General features: G+C 45.5%; 1 protein-coding gene across 3 annotated transcripts in view; it reads left to right on the plus strand.

The window, feature by feature from the left end:
- The window catches only part of LOC138447680 (adhesion G protein-coupled receptor E1-like), a 908650-nt gene that overhangs the window by 847316 nt on the left and 43252 nt on the right, over window positions 1-18082 (plus strand). For all 3 annotated transcript variants that reach the window (XM_069603943.1, XM_069603945.1, XM_069603944.1), the window contains one exon: window positions 9281-9347. In XM_069603943.1, coding sequence (XP_069460044.1) covers window positions 9281-9347 — 67 coding nt within the window. The remainder of the gene's footprint in view (window positions 1-9280; window positions 9348-18082) is intronic.

An 18082-nucleotide genomic window follows, 5' to 3' on the forward strand; every position in this document is an offset into this window, starting at 1 on the left:
AATCATGCCTCTATTCTGGTGACTGGCAGTGGGTCTCCACCAGAGGAGGAAGTACTCACAGAACATGAGTCTATCGCTGGAGGCTTCATCACAGAGGATCAGATCCAAGGCAATGGAGACCTACCAGATCTTTAGGCAATGCCCGGTAAGTGGCCATGCATGTGTGTGCAAACCATGTGTATGTTGCTTGGGTGATGTGTTCTGATTGAGTACCAGGTGAGGCTGTGTAGTTATGACTGATATGGGTCACTCATGTGGTGGCTCCAAACCATAGCCTGGCCTTGGTTTTTGGTTTTCAAGTATCCCTTCTGACCGCAGTTGACAATTTGCACCTGATTACTGCACTTGCCCTTCAACTGCCTTCTTGCCACAACATTGTTCATACTGTTTCCGTGTTCATTCTGCCTGATTGATGAAATCCTTTGCATGTTTACCACACATTTTTGTGCCCTTCTGCCCCAAATGTAACATACTTCAGACATAGATTACATCCCACAATGACCCACATATGTTTCCTTATTATGGGAATGATTTCATCAATCAGGCTGATTGAGCAATGTGCACCTACACATGGCCTGCACACAATCACTTTGGGGCCCTGTTTGAATGTTCAACATGACAATTGTCTTCTGTCATGTCGAAGTGACCAACCATTGATGTATCCATGTGCCTGCCATCACTGCATTAGGGAACACTGGCTTTGTTGCAGCGTGTGGCACATGCGTGTTTTGTCACACTATTTTGCATGTTCGATTTCATGATGTCCATCTCACATGGATGGGTGACAGTACTGATTTGCTACCATATGGGTGTCCTTGTCGAATCTGCCATGGCTATGCTACGTGCCATCTGTGTGCTGGCATGTGTCATGTATGTGGATTGTCCATGCTACTCACAGGCTAATGTGTGATGCCAGTGCTATCCAGCATGCAGCACATGCGTTGCTTTTCCATCTTGGAGTCCTCAGTGTCTGCTTTTTGCCTCCCCTTCCAAATCATTGCCAGTGCATGTATGCCAGAGTTATTGTCATGTGTGACATGTGTCATTTATGTACTGGATGTCTGCCTCGTCATGCCTATGTGTGTGGGCTATGGTGCTCATGCCTGTTTTCATTACTTTTCTTTTATGTTTTTGCAGGTGATGAGGCACTAGATGCTGTTGAGGAGGAGGAGATGGCGCAGAGGCAGGAGTACTCACAGCCACAACCAGGCACCAGTGGAAGACGTGGGGTGGTGGTGGGTGAAAACACATTACTCCTACAGACCATACTGTGCACGGGTGTCTCTGGGTACACCTCCGGAGACCTCTATGAATCAGGTACTGAATCTGACATTGAGACATATGTCCCATCGCAGGTGAGTGTTTCTAGCAGGGATGCTGTTCTGTCCAACCCACCTGCACTGGGGGTCGACCCCTCTATGGGGCATGCAGTGTTGGAAAGTCTGCCTGTGGCGGTGATGGACGCAGGATCACACTCCACAATATTTGCTCCTGTTCCTGGGCCAGCAGGTCAAAGGAGGAATGCAGTCCTGCAGCCTCAGGCAGTGCCAGCACAGCAAGGTGCACATCACCTTGCCCCAAACAGGTGTGGTGCCTGCCAACGTGTTGGCCGTGCGCCACCAGGCAATACTGTGTGGGAGAACTCCATGTACACTATAGCAGCACAACAGGGGGCATCGTGTGAGATGATGGCTAAGGCCGTGGATAGGGTGGCCACTTCCATTCTCCCCCCTGAAAGGCAGGTGGAGCTCCAGCAGCAGGCAACAGAGCCCATTTGCCACTCACACAGGGAGGACATGTTGACGTCCAACAGGGACCGGCGGGCTGGACTGGAGACTCTACGCACAGCCATATCTGCAGAGTCACAGGCCCACAGGGATGCCCTGAGGTTAGAACACAGGTCCCTCAGAGAAACTCTGGGTGTACTTGAGGTGTCCCGTAGTACAAGTCAGAACAGCAGCTAGAGCAACTGACACGCACACTCTCAGCTGAGCTCCATGCAACCCGTGAGGAGATCCGGGCATCACACGAGGCCTTGCAGGCAGAAATGCGTGCTACACGTGAGGTGCTGCATGGGGATCTCCGTACCATCATCCTGCAGAACCAAATCTTTCAGACCCGCATGCTTGCTGCCATGGAGGAGCATGCCAGGGCTTTGCGTGGTCTGCCTCCCATATCACGCCCATATCACGCCCACCTTCTAATGTACCACCAGAGGGTGATGTCAGCGATGGCAGTTCTCCCACTGTAGGGTAGCCGTGCAGGCCATGAGCCCATGGAGGTTTTTTTTTTCTCAACATCCACGCATACCTCCCCCTCCTGGGTGCCCCCTCACCCCCGTCCACACATGACCACTTTTGATTTTTGATTTTTGTTTTTTTTCACATTTCATTGCGATTTGCTAAATGAAATTTCTATTGAATTAATTTGTTATCTTTATTTCTTCTTCTTTTCTATATTTTTTATTTTAATTTTATTTTGATTCTTGATTTGTTATTTTGATTTCCATACATTTATTTTTATTTGGTTATGCTTCTGATTTTTACATTATTATTTTATTTGGTTCTTTTACTTTACATTTACTTTAGCTTTTTCTATATTTGATTTGCATTTACATTTTTGTTCAAAACCATTTTCTTTCAGATTGTGAAATAATGTTACAATGTGTTGCTTTGTGTGGCTCCCGTAGGCATCCACTGTGTATTCCAGCTGGGCACATACAGGCTTGTCCTATCTTTGGGTTAGAAACTTGGCTTCCTGACACACACACCCCTCCTGCTTCCCCTTTTCATGGGCTCGCAAAGGGTGTGACCAAGTGACAGTAACTTACACAGAGGCATTGGGCTCCCATAAGTTATGTGGGCAGTCTGTAGTCCAAACCGTGTATACATCCCTAGTGGGGATTGTTGTTCATTTCTCCACTGCAGGGTAGATTTCTGTATGGTTTTACATATAGGACTTTTTGCATGTATACATGTAGCTTCTTCATGTCTTTACCAGCCCGTCTCCTTTGCAGATGCAGTTCATGTTGTATGCTGTACACTGCCACATTTGCCTAGCAGCAACCCTCTGCAGTAGGAAGGGGTGGATGTGCTGCCTTAGTCAGGTTGTGACACTTGCACTACTTTATTTTTTTACTGTCATATGTTGCCACTCTTGGATCCTGTACTGATGTTTTGTCTTTCTGGTGAGTATTTGTTAATGTGTGCTGTTTTTTTTTCATTGGTGAGAGGCAATTGTCTGTGGGCTGTTTCCATTTGGGAGAGTGCACTTTGTGACACTTGTGATATGTGATGCGCATTCATTTGGTTGCTTTCACATCGCATGCCATGCCATGGTGTGTCGGGTAGCTTTATGCGGTTAGGGAGCAGTTGGGTGACATGCCACTATTTTTTTGTAGTGTTTTGCAAGGGGGTAGTCCTTCATGCTGCATGAATGTATGCCTTTTACTGACACAGCAATGGGTGTTTTTAAGTAGCTAGGGATGCACACAATGTAGCACTTCCAGGTGAACAATCTCAGGGTGGTATGGTTGTGACAGTTGACTGTCCCTTTATCATCATCATAAATTGTCAGCTGGTATGTTCCAGGCCTTTTAGGTGAAGAAATTTGCCACAAGCTGGGTACGGGCTGCCTCACCACATGCCCTTTCACCTCCCATGCGCAGCGGCCGTGCATGCGGTTGGAGATGTGGGGGCACCACGATGTCCACCGCACGCCCCCCGGGTTGCAACGTTGTGCAGGACACATGCTGCCACTATGATCCTGCACACTACTGGGGGCGCATATAGCAGCTGCCCATCAGAGCGATCAAGGGAGTGAAAGCATGACGTCAGCACTCCGAATGTGTGCTCCACTATGCCCCGGGTTGAAATATGAGCTGTGTTGTATCTTACCTCGAATGGTGGTGTGGTGAGGTTCCATTTTGGCGTCATCATGTAGGTGCTCAGAGGGTAGGCACTGTTCCCTCGGGAGGTAATAATGGTAATTAGTGGGGTTTTCCCATTTCTCAGTGTCTGACATGCATGCATGTGCAGAGACATTTATACTCACCAATTAGCCATGTGTCGCCATGCCGCCCAGCTTCCAGGTCCCGGTTTAGGGGTGATATTCGGAATATGAAACTATCATGGCTGGACTCTGGAAAGTTGGCATATACTGAGGTGATGATTCCCTTGGCATCACATACAACCTGCACGTTGATGGAATGCCAGTGCTTGCGGTTTCGATAGATGTGCTCAGTGGCCCTGGGAGGAAGTAGAGCCACATGGGTGCAATCAATGGCAGCTCGCACTTTGGGGAAGTGTGCCACCCCGTAAAAGTCCTGGACGACAGGCTGCCTTTCTGCAGGTGTTCTGGGCATGTATATGTGCCTGCGGACTGAGGGGCGTGCAGTCATGATGGCCAACACCTGGTGTAGGCAGCGTGACACACCCTTGACTATGGCACTTGTCTGCTGAAATGACCCAGTAGCCAAGAAGTGCAGTACATTGAGCACCTTTTCCAAGGGGCTCAGTGCTTGGGACCACAGGGTGGGTGATGTGAGGTCATCCTCCCACTCCCTGACCAGTTCTAGGATTATTTGTAGTGGAAACCTGTACCTCCCATACACCTGGTCGTCAGGCATCCCAAAAAGGCTGGTCCTGGGTAAAAAAATGCGGGGCCTGGCTATCCACCTCCTCCTGAGGTGTCCCACGACCACTGCTGCGAAGAACGGTATATTCATTGTAGTGTATGAGCTTGTTTGCTGTTTGCGCGCACTTTTATGCTGAGCGGGGCCGCTTACGCCTGCTTCCTGCTGGCGTACGTGTTTCCGGATTAGCGCGTCTTTTTTAGCACTCTGGTTTTTCCCTGTTCGATTCCATGAATACGTGTTGTTAGCGCGCGTGTGGGCGTTGCAAGCATTTACCTGCGGTACTTCCCCCGTAACTCCCACATTTTCACGTGTTGTTCCCCATTCCGCATGTTACGCCCCGTGTTCCACCCACTTTTCTTATGTGTGCTACACGATGTGCGCTAACCCTGTGCGCGTCACGCACGCCATTTAGTGACGTGTGTGCCCGCGTGCGCCACCCGCGGATTTGGCGCACATCCTAGGTTTTACACGTGCAGCGCATTTCATGAATCGATGAACGGCTGCATGCGCTGATTTAGCACATGTGCGCTGCGATTTTCACCACTGCGCTCCCCTTTTCGGCACACATTTATTCCATGAATTACCCTGTCAATATGGTCCCTGACCCTCTAACAGATACAACTCTTCCCCCAACTAGATTAGACTATATACAAGCACAATCCCTGGCAAAGCTATTCAGGGAAACGAGGACGGTTGATGCATGAATATTGGCCAATAAGGGGGTTAGGGACTACACCCACTACTCCCATGCACATAGGGTATTGTCAAGAATAGACCTCTTGTTAGCCACAGACGCAATATACCCATGTTTGGACAAGGTAGAGATACACGCGGGGGCGATCTCGTATCATGCCAAAGTATCTGCTGACCTAAGTATAAATGGTTCCCCCTGACCCCCAGTGAGATACTGGAAGCTATGTGATGCCATGCTGCTAGATGAGATTATTAAAAGGGAAACTGATGAAATACTATCTAACTATTTTTGGAAAACACAACAGAGGACACACCCATTGATGTAGTTTGGGATGCCATGAAAGCGGTAGTGAGGGGGATGCTCATTAGCGCACGGGCTGAGCAGCGAAGGGTCTCGAAAATCCTAGTATCCAAGATAAAGGGTACGGTAGCCTGCTAGAAAAAGATCTACAAACCCACTGGACAAGGAAAGGGGAAAGGGCACTGAGAAAAGGCAACATAGCACTAGAGATGCATTGGGCTGACCGATCAGTGAAATCGCTGGCCTACAAAAAACAGTTTTACTAGAGTAAAAACAATAAAGCAAACCAAATACTTGCATATAAGCTGGAAGAAAACGCACACTATGAATAAAATATCCTGTGTGGATGAAGGAGAGAAGAGGATCCAAAGTAGGAACCCTCCCGTCCCTTGCACACTGTCTTTATTCCACCAAAAAGGTGGTAAATAGTTATAGATAAATAGTTATCTGAATTCATTGTAAGATTTTGCAAGGTGTTGATTTTCCAATAGTTATTTAGATAAATACTCTATGAATACAGTCTGTATAAAACAAACAAGTGTTTTAATCACATGTAGAGGAAATATGACAATAAGCAAAAACACATTCCTCAAGTAAATATGGGATGTCTTTGCACTATCTGATGTTAAACTCTACCAAAACAGAGGTGCTCGTCTTCCTTGACAAATACTCTCTCTCATCTCCTCCCCTGCCTATCCAGATACCCACATGACACTCTCCCCTGCTCTTCTTCAGCTACAAACCTCAGCATCATCTATGACCCTTCCCACACCTTTTCTACTTTCATCTCCAAAACTGCAACGGTGGCTTGCCTCAACGTCCTAAATATTAGGAAAATCAGGCACCACCTTCCATTCTACACCACCAAGCATTGCCTAACCACTCTTACTTGCTTTAAACTGGACTACTGAGCCAGCATCCTCTTTGGTCTCCGCTTGACAAGATCATTCACTTCGCTACCAGGACTCTCTCTGAACTCCTTCACTTTGCATCTTCTTCCTCGTACCGTCACCAGGCTTTATGGCTGACAATGCAAAACAGGGCCAGATTTAAATGTCTTTGCCTGGTTCACTAATCTATGTTAAGGCACCACCAAATCTATCCTCCTCTATCCAACTCTACAAGCCTTCTCGTAATATCTGCTCTGCCTCCTTGACTAGCCTTTTGGCACTTTGCCTCCCTGTGCTACCTCTTGCGTCTGTTCTTTCTCCCTTCTTGCGCCACTTGCATGGAATTGTCTTCCCCCGGACATCCGACGTCCACACAGATTTTTTCAAAACCGAACGTAATGCTTAGCCCCTTTCCTCCCAGTTACTCCACCCTCTTTATGTACCTCTCATCTGCCTTCTAGCTAACATTTTTCCCTCGCCTCTGCCCCCCACTTTCTCTGCCTCCACTGCTTTTTTAAGGGTAACTTTTGTAAATTGTTCTGGGGCCATCCGAGGCGGAGTGCAAATGATGCCTAATGTTATCAAGATAGGTGTGCCAGTTGCTCCATAGAATGAATGCATGCCCTAACTAACTGCTATGGAAAAACAACCATCAATGTATCAGAAACACTCATAGAATACTTGGTAAACAGACATTACCCACTGAAAGAGACAAATAGGCTAAAGGACAGCAGGAACCAGACCTTTGCATGATGCTAACACATGACTCCCTACATTATCAGCCGTGCACCTGAAGTCTGTACCAGTAAACTACACAGACACCGATCCATCACACGTAGTATAATAGTGACTGTCAGCCAGTGGGCATAGAGAGTTGAGAACAGAACAAACCGGAAGAGCCATTATGTGCCACAGTTCTATTAGTGGTCCTGGGATTGGCTTGCCCTGGATATCAATCCAGCTAATTATTGCTATATTTTTTCTATAAAAAGCATTTCAATACTTGCAGAGACAATCTTCAGCTGTCCAGTAAGTAAACATTTCCCCTTGGCCATCAAGCTGTGATGCTTTTTGCGACTTTGTAGAGTACCTAAGCGTTGAACCCATATCTGATGCAACATCATTAGATCATTAGATTTAAATGATCATTACTTTGGCATGTGCTAAGCAAGATGTAACCCAAAATGCAAAGGAAAGACATTTAAAAATGGTGGCCAAAACAGACGTGCACATTGTAAGAAAGAACCACTTATTTTTCAATTCTGTAGTTGTGTAATTAAAAAGTGGTACTGCTTGCTGAGATGGAGCTAAACTGACGGTGGGTATCAAGAGGTTTACTCCAAATATCAGTATTATGGTGGCCAACAACCTCCCTCGCAAAACCTCGCAGCCACCACTGTGATGAGAATCTCTGCTCAAACTGTACACGTTGACCCCCTATATATTTGTGCCATTTGTCAACGGATTAATAAAAGCAACAAAATAAAATAAAAAAAACAAGTAGAGAGATTGTGAGATACAAACCCAGCTCTGAGGATAGCTCTGCATTTGGGGGCAAGTTTACTACCAACTTCCTAATTGCGAGCCCCTAGCCGGGGCACATAAGCTTGAGCACCACTCATTATGTCACCAGACCACAACCTTGCACGTGAGCAGTGGGGTTTGTGTCTAGCATCACACTGTGAGATAGTGGGTTGGTTGCATTTGCTTCTCTTTAGACCTATCAGCGGTGGGAAAAAAATAAATGTATGCACCAGCTGTCGCTTGCCAAGACAATGGATATGATATCAGAGCAAAGGGCGCACTGCGTATTGGACGATATTTCAAAAGTTGAGGACAAGCACTGTGTGGCTTGTTACCCAAAATAAAAATAGAAAGCTAAAATACGACTGAAAGGATAATTGATCAAATTCAAATTCTCTGGTGCTACAAAATAATATAGAAACCACATGCACTGAGGAAACTGATTAACATGAGAATTGTATATGTGCAAGGTCCTAACACTCCGACAACCTATGTGACTGTAAGTTCATGGGAGACAACTGGATATAAACGTGGAAGAGGATTGGTCTCCCACGGCTTGCAGTGAGAAGTAATTGTCTTTTCCACTCTGGATACACGTTTGGAAAACAAAGACTGGTTTATTCCACCAGTTTATCATATATCATTCAGCACCTATTTGTTTAGCTGGGCCAATGGCTTCCTTGGAACTCCACAATACAACAACTTATGGTTGTGTCATATTGATATATTTATTAGTAGTGATTGGTAACACACCTTCTACAAACGAATCACTTCATATGATTTTGACTATGTTCCCTAGCATGCATTAATTACATGGTTCTTAGTATCTCTGCTTATGCCTCGGGTCTACCAGTTTTTCAATGGCTGCCCAATGTAAATAAGACATCTTCTATCAGGAACCACGAGTGACTAGCACTCGCCCACATTTCTTTCCAAACCCACATAAGCTTTAAAAAGTACAACTTTGTCTGCCCTTTTGGGAAGCTGCTTTGCATGTTTAAAACTAGCTTCAGTTTCAATAGGCACAGATTCTACAGTTTCTCCCCCTCAGCTGATGTGATTTGTGGACTCTAGGCAATCATTTGCTTTAGAATCACAGTGTGGGTTTGTTTGGTCTGTTTTAGGACATGGCAGGACATGATATAGTTGGGAGTGGGGGAGTAAGCTGAAATGCATGCGGGGAAGTAAAAAAAGGTTGTTTGGTGGAGACTGATGAGTCCTTTTCTTTGTTCTCAGCTGCTGGCTCGAGGTATACACTGGGATGGTGTGGAGCTTCCTTGCACCGGTTTGTGCCTTCATCTTGGTAGGTTCGAATTGGCTGCCTTTTCTTTCTCCATATCTGGCCACTACATCAAAATGGCACTTGCATCAGAAATTGCGTGCGATTTGAAGGGTAAACAGATGAACTGCATTTCCTGTTCCATAAACAAAACATAACAGGTAGAGACATACTGATGTGTTTATGACAATAGCCAGTTCCTGTAGATCGGTAGCATGGTATAGTTGAAGCTGGTAAATTGAAATACGAGTGGGTTTATCCAGGACCAACCCACAATTAGAACAATGGCGAGTACAGGTCCCTTGAGCGGACAGGGAAATCTCAGCTTCTGTCAGGAATTTACACCCTATAGAGATATCCCAGTGAGGGAAATGTCATGACTTCTGGGTTTTTACTTGATAGATTGATGAAAGACTGACAGGCAAACCCCAACAAATATGTGTAGATAGAACTCTTTTATTGGCCATAATGGCCATCTCAACAACTCAGCCCCCCATTATTTTGGCCACAATGTATCTCTGATACATAGCCACTGAAATGTTGGGGTATGGAGATGTAACACCTATTGTTAGAGCTGAAAATAAGGTATGTAAACTCTCCTAGACATACCGAAAAGTACACCAACTGTACCAATGAACCTGGAATTGGGACTTATCTTGGCTATTTGATCCTCAAACGGTTTATTCCGTTCAGAGCTGCTGTCGTGTGGTGGTTGAGCTGCCCACCGGTCAGACCCGCACGTGTGTTCTTACATTTCAAAAACACTTTTGAGAAGATTCTCAAAAAGAAGCTGATGCATCAACCATCTATACAGCTATGTCAGAAATGAACTTCGTACAACTGATAGACAAACCCACCGACTCAAAAGGAAGAACCCTGGACTGGCTTCTCACTCTTAACTCTCAAGTCACCATTGACTCCATCCTCCCAGTCAAATGGTCAGATCACCATGTAATCAACTTCACAATAGACAATGTTAGTACAGATCACATCACTCCCAAAAAACCAGACACCTTCGAAACTAGAAATATCAAAAAGCTCTCATCCGACAAACTCTCTCCAACCTTGAGTGCTGCTCTTGCCCATACGGTTCTAGGCACCAACAACCCTTCCTATCTAGTAGAACAATACCAACAATGCCTCACCCAAACTATTGATCTACTTGCTCCCATCACCACTAAAACCCGTAGACCTGACAAACCATCCTGTTTTTGGTTTAATGAGGAACTTGTAGCCTTAAGACGCACAAAAGGATCACTTGAACACCTCCATAAGAAAAACAATACCCCAGAATCAGCATTAGCCTTTGCTGAAGCCAACAAAACATACAAATCAGCAATAATCAGCCTTTAACCTCCGTATTACTAATGCGTCCTCAGACAGCAAAGAACTGTTTACCATCCTTAGAGAGCTTGAAAACCCCTGTCAAATCTCAGCACCTACCAACTCTAGTAAAGACTGGTGTACCACTATACAAAACGCCCTTGATAGTAAAAAAACACTCCTAGCTGACAAAACTCCACCCACCATATCAATGACCACATCAAATACCACTACTGGCCCCCCATTTCAATTTACACCAGTTTCTAACAAAGAAGTATTTGACACCATAACGAAATTCAAAGCCTCCAACTGTAAAGAAGACCAATTCCCTTCCCACCTAGTGAAACTCTGCGCCCCCACCCTTACACCCATCATCACCGAATTCATCAATGCCTCTTTCCTCAAAAACACAGTCCCCATCAGTATCAAAAAAGCTTGGGTGACACCACTTCTAAAAAAACCATCCCTGGACCCGTCAATACCCACCAACTACCGACCTATTACAACGGTCCCATTTCTCCTAAAAATAATTGATAAAATAGCCTACTGCCAAATTCAGAACCATTTGGAACACCATCAACTATTAGGAGACCGTCAGTCAGGATTCTGTCCCAACCATAGTACAGAGACAGCCCTCTTTGATCTGAAGATCCAAATGAATGCCACTAGAGAAGCAGGTAAACTGTGTCTACTGATGCTCCTGGACCTCTCAGCGGCCTTTGATCTGGTTGACCACGATAAACTCTGTAACACTCCAGCAAACAATTTCAACCTAGCTCAGAACGCCACCAACTGGATCAAATCATTCTTGGCAGATAGGACCTCCAGAGTATCCATCGGCAAAGATGCCTGTCCCTGCAGGTGTGCCGCAAGGTTCCTGTCCCTGCAGGTGTGCCGCAAGGCTCCTGCCTATCCCCCACTCTGTATAATGCCTATACCAAGCTACTATTCGCAGCTTTGGATGCCATGGGTGTCATCTATACTAACTTCGCCGATGACACCCAAATCCTCATTCCACTCTCAGGCAATCACGAACAAGACTCACTACTGGTTAACCAAATCTACTCACTCATTCAAAACTGGATGGCCAATAATAGCCTTTGTCTCAACAACGACAAAACCGAGCTCCTCATACTAGGCTCCTCCAGCAAAATCAATACCCTTGAGCCCGCTTTCAAATCATTCACCATCGATGGCACCATAATCCCTGTTCTTAAACAAGTCAAGACCCTTGGCGTTTACTTAGATGCTACACTGTCCATGTCTAAAAAAGTAAACACATTAGCCTCGTCCACCTCTTACACCTCCAAACTCATCTCCCTTAGCTGCAAATTCCTCTCAGCCAATAACTGCGTTACTCTAGCAAGAGCACTCATACTGTCTAAGCTAGACTATTGTAATATCCTTTTCCTTGGCACCTCCAAAGCCAACATAGCCAAACTTCAACTCATGCAGAGCAAGGCGCTCAGAGCAGCCCTAGGCATCAAAAAATCTGAACATATCTCTAACACCAGAAGAGACCACCACTGGCTCCCTATCCAAGCTAGAATTTTATTTAAAACCTTGAGCATCACTCACAAATGCATGGCCAACAAAGCACCCAAATACCTCAACAACATAGTCATGAAGAAGCCCCAGACCAGACTCCTCAGGTCCAATAAAAACGCATACCTTGAAACCCCCAGACACAAAAGAGAGAAAGCAGGGGGTAGTAGCTTCAAAACACTGGCTCCCAGACATTGTAACGCTCTACCCACCCATATTATGAACGAAACATCCTTCCCAAAATTCAAAAGCTCTTTGAAGACTTGGCTTTTCAACAAGTACTAACTGAACCAGAGCACCAATCCGCTCCAATTAACTGTACATATCTGACTATTTTGGATATTGTTGTATATTATTGACTGTTATTCCTGTGTACTTCTGTGTTCGCTTTTAAGATTGCATTCTCCCATTGTCTGTAACTACGCCGTGATACCCCGGGTCTGGGCGTATAACAAATGTAATAAAATAAAATAAATAAATAAAATAAATTAATGTAGGGCATATGTGGGATAATCCAGTCTCAATCAATACATGCGCCCAAAATCATATCAAAGAAGCTTTCACCTCTTGGATTTTTTGTGAAATCCTGTCCTACCAGCAAAACATGATGGGCTATTTGCTCATAAGAGGTCATTTGTGCTTAAAAAGCTATATGGATAACATCAAGGGTTCGTTTTGGCAAACAATTAATCACTCATCTGATTTTGGATACCTTAACCATTAATGACTGTGGGCCTCATCATGAGTTGGGTGGTATACCGGTGGTAAATCCACTGGGATACTGCTCAATGCTATTAGCATTACCGCAACTCAGTTCCTAGTTGCAGTGGCACTGTTATTGCCCATTTATTTTGAGTCCATAGGACTCTTTGGGGCTTTTCGGTGCTATTACCGCCAGCTGTAATAGCGCTGGCTGTAATAGAGCCGAAAATGGGCAGAAAGCTGGAGATTTACACCCAAATTTGCGATGATGCCCATATCTCTAAATGGAATTTTTCTGCGCCCATCAATCCTGTGTGTCCAGCATGTGCTGAGGAAATCAAAACTACCTTTCTTCCTCTATTGCCCCTGACAGAGCACAATTAGGAAACTATGGATTAGACCTGTGGTTGATATGCGCTGAAGACGGAGGTTCAAGTGTGGCCAACCGTAACCCCCACCCGACTCACAGCTGAAGGGAGAGAAATTACAGATGTACATAACTTCTAGGCTCTCCATCACCATCGTTGAGGTACCGCAGATGTAATAAAACATCACTCGCTCGAACAGCCATTCAAACCATCGAACGTGCGCGATCTGAATGACACAAGGCCTAGTAAGCTTGTTGTTTTGTCCGCTCTTTATTTCCCTCTCCTTGTTTTGTCGCACCTAGAAACACTTGTGTACAGGCATGTTATAAATGCCATATAGTATATCATACCTCCTCCAACCCCACTCTTGACTGGTCACTGATGGCGCCTTCACTCCTTACCGCTTTTTCACCGACACAACCGACAATCAAGACCCAACCGCTCTGGTCGAAATGTACAACTCGACTTTCACAAAGGATATTAAAAGGGTGGCTATACATACCCAGCATAATACCAAACCCCTATTGCACTGCAACTCTTGGTTCACCCCAGACCTCAAAGCCCTTGAGTTGAAAAAAACGTGAGGCTGAGACTAACTGGAGGAACTCGCTTTCAGAGAATAATAAAGACCTTTTCACAGTCACACAGTTGTCCTCTCCTTGTTTTGTCGCACCTAGAAACACTTGTGTACAGGCACGTTATAAATGCCATATAGTATATCATACCTCCTCCAACCCCACTCTTGACTGGTCACTGATGGCGCCTTCGCTCCTTACCGCCTTTTCACCGACACGACCGACAATGAAGACCCAACCGCTCTGGTCGAAATGTACAACTCGACTGTCGCAAAGGATATTAAAACGGTGGCTCTACGCACCGACACGACCGACAATGAAGACCCAACCGCTCTGGTCGAAATGTACAACTCGACTGTCGCAAAGGACATTAAAACAGTGGCTCTACATACCCAGCATAATACCAAACCCCTATTGCACTGCAACTCTTGGTTCACCCCAGACCTCAAAGCCCTTGAGTTGGAAAAAACGTGAAACTGAGACTAACTGGAGGAACTCGCTTTCAGAGAATAATAAAGACCTTTTCACAGTCACTGCAAAGGTATATAAAAATGCACAGCCAAAAAATCTAAGTACCATGTAAGAATTTCTAATGCCAGCTCCAGTTCTACCATGCTATTCGCTATTCTACATGAATTGGAATCACCCATGCCTCACACTTCCAGCTGCAGTAAAGACAACACTTGGTGTGTTAACATCCAAAATGCCTTACTTGATAAACTGGCCTTGCTTCAGAAAAAGGTCTCAATAAAAAAAGATTCCCTGGCTTCAACCCCTAGTGATAGGTAGTCTTTGAGCCACCAGTTCTCCAGGCATTTACATTCAAACCAGTCTTTGAAAATGATACATTACAAATCATCAAAGGTCTCAAACCTTTGAGATGCCAAGGGGAGTTCAGCCCGGCAGCAGTGATCAAGGACTGTGCTAAAGCACTGGCAGCCTTGGTCACTTCTTTGATTAATTCCTCCTTCAACACTAGGCTTCGTCCCAACTAACTTAAAGGATGCTTGGGTCCTCTGCTTGCTGAAAAAATCTGCCCTCGACCCAGAAATCCCTACTAACTATTGTCCCATCACCACCGTCCCTTTTCTCTTTAAGATACTGGATAGAGCAGCCTATGTCCAAATCCAGTAATTTCTCGACACTAATAACCTCCTGGGTCTACGGCAATCAGGCTTCAGACCATGGAACAGAATCAGCCCTATTAGACTTAAATAAAACCGAATGGACGAAGTTTGACCGTCTGGATCATCAAATCCTAAGTCAACACCTTGTATCAGCACCTCACTTGTCAGAACAGGCCACTGCATGGATCTCCTCCTTCCTATCTAACAGATCTTTCAGAGTCTTCTCAGACATTGCCTCAGCCCCGCCCGCTCCTATCTCCTGCGGGGTCCCTCAGGGTTCATGTGTCTCTCCCACCCTATATAACATATTTGCCAAACCTCTATTTGACATCCTCGACAACCTAGGCATCTCCTACACTAATTATGCGGATGACACGCAGATACTCCTGCTCCTACTACACGCCTGACTCTAATGCACTGCACTCCATCTACCAAACCATCCACGCCTGGATGGCGGCTAACATATTATGCCTTAATGATGAAAAAATGGAAATCCTCCTGACCGGTTCACAAACCACCCTCAGCCAACTTGACCCAACCCGACCCTAAATACAAATCCTTTACCATTGATAGATTCACTTCCTGTTTACAGTGCTGCCAAAACTTTGGGCATCTATTTTGACGCTATCTTGTCACTCAATAGACAAGTCAATGCCATTGCTTCTTCTGCTGCACACACTACGAAAACTAATGTATGCCTTTCGACCAATCCTGTCTGCAAATAGTTGCCTTACTATCGCTCGGGCGCTCATAGGCTTGAGATTGGACTTTGGAAACACCCTATTTGCTGGCACATCTGCGCAAAATCTCAATAAACTGCAGATCATACAAATAAATGCTCTCAGGGCTGCGTTAAACATCCCCGGGTGAGAGCATATCACATTGGCCAAAAGAAATGTCCACAGGCTCCCCATTCGACAGCAGATCATTTTCAAAACTCTGGCCATCATGCATAAATGCCTAGCCAACACGGCAACCATATACCCGTCGCAGAAACTCCTATAGTCCAAATCAACTGGACCCATGCAGTAAATGTACACCAACTGACTGGTTACCCCGAGATTCAGACTCAAAAGAGCTGGGGTCTCAATCTTCCCAGTCATTTCCTCTGAAACCTCGAACACCATTCCACATAAGGTGAGATCTGAACAATCATACTGGGTTTTCCAAAAACACATTAAGACTTTGCTGTTCGCCCAGGATACTCCATCTTCCGGATACCGGCTATAAGCGCTTCTCCACATTTTCCAGAACAAACACTGGACATCATTACAAGTTTGGCGGTCTGAAAATAAGGGTATGGGTAGCAACGTACCGGCACCCTTTGCCGACCGCCAAACTGCAAGTTTGCCGGTAGGGGCCCGGAACTCCGAGCAGGCCTGACCTGCCAGGAGTTCAGGCCCCTACTGGCAGTGTTTTCACTGAAGCACCATCACCATTAGCACTGGTGCTGGTGCCTCAGTGACCCCATTCCTGTTAAGTCGTATTGGACTCCACGGGAATGGGGATTTACCGTTCTGCTGCCTGCCATGATATCCCAGTGGCACTGGGATGTCAGGCGGCAGAAACAGTGTTATGGGTTCAGTGGTAGCTCGCCGACTAATGGCGTGTTCTACCGCCGACCTCGTAATGAGGCCCAATGCCTTCTTGTTGATTGTGATGTTTTGCTTGACTGTACCCTTTATAACCATCGCCCTGATACCCATGGGTTTGGTGCACTTTATAAATGTTACAATAAAAAAATAAAACAAATAAAGGGAAACTCTATAACATTGCTATGAAAGAACTGAGATTTTAAACCACACTCCACATAGAAAGCACACATACAGGAACAACGTTATTTTTTTTCTCCAATAAATGAACGCATTTCCATTTTTCCGATTGTGTACATAACACGAGGAAAATGCAAAACCATTTACTGAAATGTAGTGAAATTTAACATGCAAGTGCAAATACACGTGGCATAAACGTTTTCATGTAGGCATTTACACAGCATGTAGTAAACATATATGTATGATATGATATGGCATTCATAACGCACCTATACACAAGTGTTACAAGGCGCGACGGGGCAAGGGAGGGGAAACAGAGGGAAGACAGGGATAACAATCCTACTAGGCCAGGTGAAATTGAGATGGCGCAAGTGCAGGGGAGGGGGGAAGGGGAAAATTGCAGGGGGCAAGGGGAGGGGACAGTGCAGTGCATAGGGTAACAGTAAAATAAATGAAGACAATAAATAAAAGTGCAACCAGCTGGTGGCAAGTGCAAGGATAAGTGCAGACATCAGGTGTCAAGTGCTAGTAGGGGCTGTGGGGATACAGAAACAGTCCCTGAGTGCAAGTGATGCCAGGGGGCAGTGCAGGTGTGCAACTGGCAGGGGTAGGGGGGCACCTGGGCCCGAGATCAGAGAGTAGCCAGGTAACCAGTGCAGTATCAGATTCAGCCAGGAGATCAGCAGGGGAGAGGATGAGAGAAAGCAGAAGCAAAGAGGAAGGTCTTGAGGTGCTTCGGGAACCGGAGATGGTTCACATGTAGGGAAAAGATGCTCAGTCCTATTACAGCATACACACCATACACAGACTGAACACTCTCCATTTATGATATGCCCCTCTGTACCAAAAACCCATGATTATGAGTACTACTGTCCTGGTAGCATGTTAAACTTTAAATATAAGCCACACCTGAGTTAGAGTATAGTTTAAGGTATTTCTAATCATTATTACAGTCACATGAATTTGATTTCACGCTTGTGTAAGCCCTGTGAACCTATTATATTCAAAGATTGCACGCAGTGATGACTGCTAGCTTCATCTTTATGTAAGGCTGTTTATTAACTACAGCAAACGTATTCATGGCAGCTCATATAGTATCATCGACAGTAGTAGATATTAATAGCCAGACAGCAGTCCCCCATCCTTGCCATAATCAGGCCTCTTGTCTCAACTATTCATCATGGAATTCATCCATTCTGCAATAGCCTGTTTGATAGTGAGAGGGTATTCATGGAATAAATGTGCGCCGAAATTTGTGGCGCAAGCTGGCGCAAGCGTGAAAAAGCTGGAGCACGCGTGCGAATCACACGCTTGCGTTTCATGGAAGGCCCTGCAACATCCCGAACG

The sequence above is a fragment of the Ambystoma mexicanum genome, chromosome 3q (assembly GCF_040938575.1).
Source record: "Ambystoma mexicanum isolate Mex_15411 chromosome 3q, UKY_AmexF1_1, whole genome shotgun sequence".
In the NCBI taxonomy this organism is placed as follows: domain Eukaryota; kingdom Metazoa; phylum Chordata; class Amphibia; order Caudata; family Ambystomatidae; genus Ambystoma; species Ambystoma mexicanum.